This window comes from Haliaeetus albicilla, chromosome 5 (assembly GCF_947461875.1).
Source record: "Haliaeetus albicilla chromosome 5, bHalAlb1.1, whole genome shotgun sequence".
NCBI classification, from domain to species: Eukaryota; Metazoa; Chordata; class Aves; order Accipitriformes; family Accipitridae; genus Haliaeetus; species Haliaeetus albicilla.
In genome coordinates, this window is record NC_091487.1 from 4,401,041 (window position 1) to 4,409,954 (window position 8,914).

General features: G+C 54.0%; 1 protein-coding gene across 2 annotated transcripts; it reads right to left on the minus strand.

Annotated features, from left to right (window-relative positions):
• Window positions 1-1,168: 1,168 nt before the first annotated feature.
• Window positions 1,169-4,260, minus strand: BMP4 (bone morphogenetic protein 4). Of its 2 annotated transcripts, none has more exons than XM_069783097.1 (3): window positions 4,087-4,260; window positions 3,191-3,567; window positions 1,169-2,228 (listed from the first exon to the last, which is right to left on the minus strand). In XM_069783097.1, the coding sequence occupies exons 1-3, from the start codon at window positions 4,113-4,115 to the stop codon at window positions 1,387-1,389; spliced, it is 1,248 nt and encodes a 415-aa protein (XP_069639198.1). In that variant the 5' UTR covers window positions 4,116-4,260; the 3' UTR covers window positions 1,169-1,386. The 2 variants fall into 2 exon arrangements, with proteins under 2 accessions (XP_069639198.1, XP_069639199.1); XM_069783098.1 differs by having other exon boundaries at window positions 4,083-4,242.
• Between the last annotated feature and the right edge of the window lie 4,654 nt (window positions 4,261-8,914).

An 8,914-nucleotide genomic window follows, 5' to 3' on the forward strand; every position in this document is an offset into this window, starting at 1 on the left:
GAGGCAGAGTCACCCAGAGGCTCTCCGGCAGCAGAGGGAACCCTGTGGCCTGCTCCCGTGTGCCAGCACCCACTGGGATGGAGGGGTGGAAAAGCCTCCCTGGCACAGAGGAGGTTGAGGGCTGGGGTTTTTTTGTCTCCGAGAGAAAAGCAGGGCCATGCTCACCTCCCCCCACAGCTCCCATCTCCTCTCTCCACCTGCACTCTTCAGGGAGCCAAGGCTTTTGGCAAGCTTTCCACTCCAGTTTTTATTGGTTTCAACTAAGCTGCCCCTTTCGGAGGGTTGGAAAACTTCAATCATTAAAGGAAAACAAAAAAAAAAAAAAAAAAAAAATCCATCATGCAGCCCTACCCCGCTCCCCTCCCTTCCCACTCCCACGACCGCCAAGGACACGAGCCCCATGCACGCACCCCACGGCACAGCTCCCTATTTTCCAAGCCAAACACAGTCCGTCCGATGCATTTGAGCCAGGGGTTTCAGGCCCTAGATGCCTCTAACTGTACCTGCTGGGCTCTGATCACCTTCCTGCTCGGAAGCAATTTGGAAAGGACACAGCACAGGTAGCTATTAGCTAACACATATTTAACTGCTCCAGATATCTTCTCTTTTTTTGGCATTGTAATGGGGCGATTTGATCTTCAAAGGACCCGTGCAAACCTTTGAAGCTTCCCAAAGAAGCCAATCTCCAGTGGGGAGGGGAGGAGGCAGGGGGTGGCGGGGAGGGGGGGGGGGGAAATGTTAATAGTTTTAAAACCTGGGGAATCCTGAAGATGGACGAAGGGTATAAAACCCAGTGGGTTTAGCGTAAAGCCCTCAGGTAAATCTTCACCTTTTCAAATGCATTTTTGGTGGGTTGCTTTGCAAACGCTTGGGCCAGGTTAGCAAGGTCGGCTCTATTCCCAGCGGCCGGGAGAAGCAGCTCTTAATCTCCAGGGACCCTCATCTCCCATGTGGCGCAGCCCCAGCACCGGGGGATCCGCGGTACCTCGGCGAGAAATAGAAAGACTAAAATTTGCAAAGTCTTTACAGGGAAAAGGGGTGAGGAGAAAGCGAAGGGGGGGGGGGGGGGGAGAGAGATGAGAAGGAGAGAAGATATATTCCCTGCTGCACTCCCAGCCAGCACAGCCTCAGCAGCACCCTGAGAGGCGAGACACAAAATGCATTTACCTTTAAAATAATGACTCATTTTATTTTTTCTTTTAATATGTAGTTATAAATATATTTTGTCAAAATATATGATCATTATTGTCAAAAACATTTGCACATAAAGTCATAAATAAGGTCAAGGTGAACGTTTAGTTTAGAGAAGAGTCCAGCTATCGCAAGCAGTTCTGGGGTGGGACGGGAGGGAGAGAGAAGGGGAGGAGAAGGTGGCGGGGAAGGGGATCAGCGGCACCCGCACCCCTCCACCACCATCTCCTGGTAGTTTTTCAGGACCACCTTGTCATACTCATCCAGGTAGAGCATGGAGATGGCGCTCAGCTCCGTGGGCACGCAGCAGGCCTTGGGGATGCTGGAGTTCACGGAGTTGACCAGCGTCTGCACGATGGCGTGGTTCGTGGAGTTGAGGTGGTCGGCCAGAGGGAAGGGGCAGTCCCCGTGGCAGTAAAACGCCTGGTACCCCGGGGGTGCCACGATCCAGTCGTTCCAGCCCACGTCGCTGAAATCCACATAGAGGGCATGGCGGCGGCAGTTTTTTTTGTTCTTGCGGGAACGCTGGTGCTTGGGGCTCCGGCGGGCTCTACGGGTCAGCGTGTGGCCTCGCCCGTCGTGCCCAAAAGTGACCAGGAGCGGCCTGAGCTGAGCCCAGTCCCCGCGCCCTTGAGGTAAAGATCGGCTAATCCTGACGTGTTTGCCCTGATGAGTCTGTGCGTGGTGGAGGTGGGTCACCTCAATCACCAGCCCGTGGTTCGGTTGCTTGTCCTTGGTCCACCGGATCACAGCTGGGCTCACATCAAAGGTCTCCCAGCGCGTCACGTTGTGGTGCACCAGACGCGTGTCCAACAGGCGCGTAATGGCCTGAGCGCGCTCCGACAGCGGCTTCATCACTTCGTAAATGTTTATCCGGTGGAAGCCCCTCTCCCACGCCGCGCTCGGCTCCTCCACCTGCTCCCGGTACAGCCGCAGCTCCGCCGAGGAGATCACCTCATTTTCCGGCACGCTGCTGAGGTTGAAGACGAAGCGGATCCGGGGTGCCTCGCTGGGACCCGGGACGGTCTCCAGGTGCTCTGGAGGGGAGCGGGGCAGGGAGGGGAAGCGGTACAAAAAGCAAACAAGAGCACATCAGCCTCGGGGCACACAGCCACAGCTACAGCTCGCACCCACGCTTCACCTGCCTGGCAGCCACCAGCACCTCTCCGCTCCCCCGCGCATCCCTCCCGACCGGACCCGAAACAGCTCCTGCCCCGGCACCGCTCGCTCACCCTCCGCATGCCTGCGCCCAGACCAGGTCACCCCTTCCCGTCTGCTTCCCCTTTCGGGGAGGCTTTTCCACTTTCGCTTTCACCCCCCAGTCTCTCCAAAATCATCTCCCCAGCGAGGTGCGGCGCCACGGAGCACAGAGGTGCCTTGTTACGGGGCGCAGGGGGCAGGGGGAGAAAGAGAAGCAAATTCCAACACAGTAATGATGCGGCTGGATTAATAATTCAGATTTACTTTGGAAAAGAAACATCCGCTAGGAAACATTTGGATCAGATTACAAGAGCCTATTGAATAAACCTTATAAACACACAGCTGTAAGTATTAAATTCGAGTAGGGGTTTTTTGGATTTTTTTTTTTTTATTTTTTTTTTAAGAGCAAAACCAGGCAGCAATTGCTTTGATAGTTCAAAAGAAACACACCAGGGGCGAGATCCCGCCCTCACTTTACTCCCGCATCTGATCCAGAGCCATTAAATCCACGCGAGCCCAAGGAGTGACCCCGCGGCAAAGGCACCAAAGGAAACTCGCTGTTGTCAACAGAAGCGAAAGCACCTCAAAATATGGTCAAGCTCGGGTTAAGCACAGGATGCTGGAAAAAATACAGAGCAGCACGCCTGTCACCCACACACAGCAGGCTTGGGGGGGTGGTTTTCCTCCCATAAATTTAGGGCCGGGCACGTCCTGCTTCTAAACGCATTTGCGAGCTTCCAAACGCAAGGAAATCCCAATCGGTACTGGGACTGGGAATTTACCTCCTCCCGTCACTGACCTTCATGGTGGAAACTCCTCACGGTGTTTGCCCGGCTGGTCGATCGCTCAGGGTACTGCAGGCTAATTTCCTGGAGGCTTTCCTCCTCTTCTCCAGACTGGAGCCGATAGAGATCCAGCATGTAACTAGGAATGACGGCTGACTTGCTGGGCTGAGGCCGCCTTCGCAGCCCAAACATCTGCAGCAGAGTTGTTTCGAAACCCCGCAAGAGTTCATGGCTTTGGGCAGAGCGGCGTCCGGATCCGGCTTGTCCCTGAAGCTCTGCGACTTTCTTCCTGCCGGTCTCGGGTATCAGGCTAGCATGGTTAGTACCTCCTAGCAGGACTTGGCATAGTAGGATGACCATCAGCATTCGGTTACCAGGAATCATGGTGTCTCTGGGGTGTAAAAAACGCAACAACAAACAACAAGGAAAGTCAGGATGAGAAGCAACCCCCCCCCTCCTCCTCCTCCTCCTCTTCCGAATAAACTTGAAAATAATAGTAATAAACGGCCAAACGACATGAGAAGAAGCCCCCGAGCGGCAGCAGGCGCGCCCCGGCGGGCAGGGATTAGCCGCTCGCCCCAGGTTGCTCGCCGCCCGGCAGCCCCCAGGGGCAGGCGGGTCTCCGGCGCACCGGGCCGGGCCGGGCCGAAGCTGCGGCGGGGCGGCGGGGCGGCGGGGCCCCGGCGCCCGGCGGGGAAGGGGCGCCCGGCTCGGCGGTACGGCGCGGAGGGGGGGGGACGCGGGTTCGCGTCCCGCCGCCGCCGCCGGACCCCGGGAGGGTGGGGGGGGGGGTAAACGAGACGGGAACGAGAACGAAGTAAAGTTTTTTAAAAAAAAAAAAATCAAGAACCGTCGCGAAAACCAAAAGTAAAGAGCGAAGCCGAGGAAGAAGAGGGCTGTACTCACTGACAGCAAGCAAGGCATATCAGCACAGTCCATGATTCTGGAGAGCCAGCCCGGACCCAGCGCGCCGAAAGCCTTCGGGGCAGCGGCTGCCGAGCGCCTCCCGCGATCGCCGCCCGGGCGCAGTGCGGCCGCCGCCGCCGCCGGCCCCGGTTTTTCTCCCCGGCCCCGCAAGTCACGTGGAGCCTCGCACCCCGCCAGCCCAGCCCGGCCCGGCCCGGCCCGGCCCGGCCCGCCGCCCCCGGCCCGCCCCCGCCCGGCCCGGCCCCGCGGGGGACGGCCCGGCCCGGCCCGGCCCTCCCCTCCCCGCCGCCCGCGCCAGGCTCCCGGCCCGCGGCGCTCCGTTCCGCCGCCCCGGGGAGGGGAAGAGAGGACGGGGGGGGCGGGGGGGGGCTGTGGCCGGGGGTCGGGACCGAGCCGGTGCCGAGCTGCGGTGGGCGTGGGACGGGGGGAGGGAGCGCGGTCCGTCCCCGGTCCCCCGTCCCCCCCCGCTCCGCTCAGGTGCATCCCCCGGGGACTGGCGCAACCCGAGGCGCGGGGCCCCCTCCTGCCCCTCTCGTTGTCTCTCTCCCACGGCCGGGGGGGGGAACACACACACACAACCGTCGGCGTGGGTGTCCCCCCGTGTGTGTCCGTGTCCCCCCCGGGGGTCCGTGTCACCGAGCACGCCGGGCCGGGGGAGAGGGCGCGGGGCGGCTGCAGTGCGGGGACGGCGGGGACCCTCCGAGAGGCCGGTTTGGGAAGGGAAAGTCGGGAAGCGGCTCTCCCTCCGCCTGACGAGAAGGGAGGGAGCGCTGGGGAATGAGAAGCAGCTGCGGGGAGAAAAGGGACGGCGGCAGAGACCTGGTTCCTCCCATCGCTCGCTCACACCGCCCGCCGGGCCCCGAGGGGCCGCGCTGCTGGAAACCCCTACACGCTCTCGGGGGGCCGGCAGCCCGCTGCCAGGCCCCGGGATTATCCCTGCCCCGGGTTCCCACCCGCCCTCCGGATTTTCTCATCCTTCTCCTCCCCCTTCCCTCCCCGGCTGCCAGAATAACGCTCTCCCCCCCAACACCCCCCTGCTCCTTCCCACCAGGACCCCCACCTGGGTGGGAAGCAGGCGCCTTCCCAAGCCAGCACGGGCTGTGTACGGCCACGACCGGCTGCTCCGGAGGGGTACGAACAGGGGTCTCCCCGAGGAAGGATGCTCCCTGCCCTGCAGTTCAACCCCAGCATTGCCCTGGGCCGGCTTTGGGGTTGAGACCAAGAGCCAGGCTTCCCAAGGCTTGAGGCTGTTCCCAGGTGGGGTTTGGGGACAGACCGGTCTGCCACTAGCGCACATCAACTGGACATACTGGCAGTGTGGAGGAGGCAGCTCTTGGGAAAGACCCCCCCAATGAAGAGCCATGGATGCCACCTACTTCGGAGAGAGAGGGTAGACTGAACGACCCCATGATAAATAAAGAGAACTCCACCAGGGTGTTAAAATATTGTCCCCTTGCCCGGCTGGGGTATCCCTTTGTGTTGGGCAAACTGTCATCCGCAGAGAGAAAAGTTAGTTAATTTATGAGACCAAAAGCTGTGGTCATGGGAGTGGCCATGGGAACTCCTAAGTTCATCAATTAACCGCAACCAAAAGCCAGCTCAGAAATGATGACTGTAAACCAGCATGTTCCCACAAACCACCAGGCCACTGTGCCCAAGCGGACAGCAAGCCCGCGGCAGCGCGCATCGGCTTCCTTACAGCACTGCCCCAAAACTTGCACGCGATCAGATACAACTTCTTTTAATATTTCACTTTTTTTTTTTTTTTTTTAGCTCAGACCTGACCCGTGCATTAGAAAAGCCCGGGGATGTCACTGAAAGGACACGCACAGATAAAAGGCAGTGCTGACACTGTAATATCTCTGAGTTATTCCTATACCACTCTGAGTTTAAAAGAAACATCTGTTAGCAAGGTATTTGGACTATGAATCCATCAAAATTTGTGAAATATTGCTATCGCCATTTCAGATGTATCACACTGTGTGTTATTCTTAACAAGGGAAAACAATTTTTGGAGTAGCTGCTGTGCAACTTTTTAAAGTTAAATAACATTTTCATTGAAAATACTCCAGTCTATAAACAAAGTTTACGCAAGGGCCTGTATAGCACTGCTCTTAAAACAGACCTCTGGATTTGGAAAAGCAACTCGCTCCCTCTTTGTGGGAGCAGCAGCAATACGTTACGCTCTTTGTCTAAAGACCTCACTCGGATTTTGTTGGGCTCAGAGAGCGGCCGTGTTTGAAATGTTTGTCACTGAGGAATTCAGTCCCACGGCATCCAGTGCCTGCTCTCGTAAGCCGTCCCGTTAAACCGAGATCCAAAAAGTTGCTTATGTAATGCTGGTTAACCATGCCTCTGTGTAAGGAGGTGGCCAGCTGGGGACAGAAAGCCAGTGGAGAGCAGTGTGGTTTAGGCTCTTGTAGGAGGCAATAGTGTATTTGAGTAGCTTATTGGTTACTAAGAAGTGTTAGTCATGGGGAAAGCTGTAGTATTTATTCCGTAAAATGTAAATACATAACCCAAACCACAAAGGAATAACCATGGATGGAAATAGTGTAGCATTTACAGAGGGAGCTGAAATGCATTTCTACAGAAGCTGTATTTCCTTAGCCCCATAGAGAGTAATTCACCTTGAACGTAGCTTCTGCTCAAGCCCGTGGAGTTACACACAGGCTGAATTCGGTCCAGGCATGCTAAACAACCGAGTGTGTTATATATTCCAACCAAAGAAGTGAATGCCAAAATGGAGCTAAAAATACAAATGTGGAAGGTTTGAAAAGCAAACACTGCTTAATTCAGTGGTAGATATAACATTGTGCGTTTTAAAGATCCAGCATGTCAAAAATAGAGAACATTATGTCTATGCTCAAGGCAAGAGACACCTCCCCCTGCATCACATCTCGCGTGGGTGAGAGGGGGGGGTTGGTGTGGTTCTTGCCTGTGATCCAGTCCCAGCCGTTTTTCGGGTGCCAGGTTTTTTCCTCTCTGACTTCCGTGAAAAACCTTCCGGGAATCTCTGCACCTGGACAGCACGACCATTGGCCTCCTCTGGAAGCTAAGCACCAGGTCATTGGGGACGTCACCCTGCAAAGAATGGCCAGACAAAGAGGTGATTCATGTACGTACAGACCTTGACTGTGACAGAAGACTTGTTTTGTCAGTGGCAGCAAGAAGCCCGGGAGCTGGCAGGTCTCCTAGAGCCTGAGTACCCAGCTCTGCTTGCAGAGGTCACTAGCCAAGGGGCAATTATTTGCTCTCTCATTTTTTCAACCCGGTAATTGTGGATTTGCCCAGATGAGTTCCTGATAAAATCCCAGCCGCTAACATTTGCCCCGTTTCCAGGCTTCATGTGCTCAGGACCTACCACCAAGCACTGCAGGTCGATGTTCAGCACCTCTAGAAATTAGGCCAGCTCTGTTTACATGGCAAACTTTTCCTCTAATGGCAGCATTTCAGGAGATGCCTCTGGACTCAGGCAGAGAGAGACCTTCCCAAACCAGTTCTTGCATCCTATGTTATTTTTAGAGCAGCTGCACCTTTTGGGCTCCAAAGTTTGCAAACAACCTGCCTTGGGAAAAAAACTTGTCTCACCAGATTTGTGCTTGAGCAGAAACAAGCCTAAAACCATAAATAAATAAATAAAGTCGTATGTCAGAGATGTTTTAATGACATGAAATACAGGAGGAGATGCCCATAAGTGTGCTAAGATCAATTCCCTCCTACCCTTTCCTTTCAGCTGCCTAAGCTTGTCAATTAAAACAAAGAGAACTGAGCAAACAACTCCAAGGGATTACATTTTCCAAAGTAGCTCTTCACTAAAGAGCCGGGCTACAACCGGTGAAAACAAGTGCAGCTGCTTGAATGGCGAAAGGAACATTTTTTACAACCACTCGGAGATTTTCATGATTTCTCTGAATGCTTCAGAGCTGGCCTGTTCTACCAGAATTTTCTACCTTCTCTTGAATAAAGAAATCCATACTTCTGAAACACAGGGCTGGGCCTGGCTTGGACATTATTTCTGCTTTACATTAACGTGTCTCTACTGAGGTGCAGGACCATGTCTAGAACCACTCCTGAGCTAAGAAGAGAATCAGGTTCAGGATTGCTGGTTTATTCCAAATAGCTTTTTTACAAATGCATGCAAAACCAGTGTGGGAACATTAAAAAAATGCAGTTATAAAAAGGCAGTCTTTGGTAATCAGATACACAGCAGTCGAAACAGTAGGATTGTCTGCTTTTTCTATTTTTAAGTTTTTAAGGACGATTTTTATTGTATTTTAAATGCTATGAAAAGGTTGACTGTCCGACGCAGGCAGAATGTTTAGTTGCTTTTACTTGACTCCTTCATTTTTTTGCTTTTCAAAGATCCCCAAGACTGAGCAAGCCTAGAAATGTCACCCCTTGCTTTTCATACATGCATTGTCCATCTTCTGCTGTGAGAGCATAAGGTCTCTGCTGCTAAATATTGTTTCTTAATAGATGCTTGTGCAGTGCATCAAAAGTAGGAGGCCTGGGTCTTAGGGAAGTGCTTCAGCAACACAACTTGGAAAATAAAGGTAGAGCCATTTTAATGGTCTGTTATTAAATTCTCCTGAACTGTGTTAGAAACACCTCTTTAAGCCATCTGTTGTAACATCATCTACACATCAATTGGTTTCCTTGATCAATGTTACAAGAAGAATATGCACTGATCTCGTGCAGCTTTTGGAAAGAGATGTTGCCTTTAGCACACATTTGCTTCCGCACTGTATTACTCCCCACTCAATCAAAGCTTCATCCCTGAGAAGCAAGAAGGACCTCAAGAAGATGAA

Bases quoted from the DNA above. Each gene is read 5' to 3' on its own strand.
- BMP4 (XM_069783097.1), bottom strand. From the start codon at position 4,115: ATGGACTGTGCTGATATGCCTTGCTTGCT. The intron at 3,568-4,086 runs GTCAGTGAGTAC...TTTACACCCCAG, and splicing joins GCTGATATGCCTTGCTTGCT to AGACACCATGATTCCTGGTA. The intron at 2,229-3,190 runs GTCAGTGACGGG...GCTCCCCTCCAG, and splicing joins GAGGAGTTTCCACCATGAAG to AGCACCTGGAGACCGTCCCG.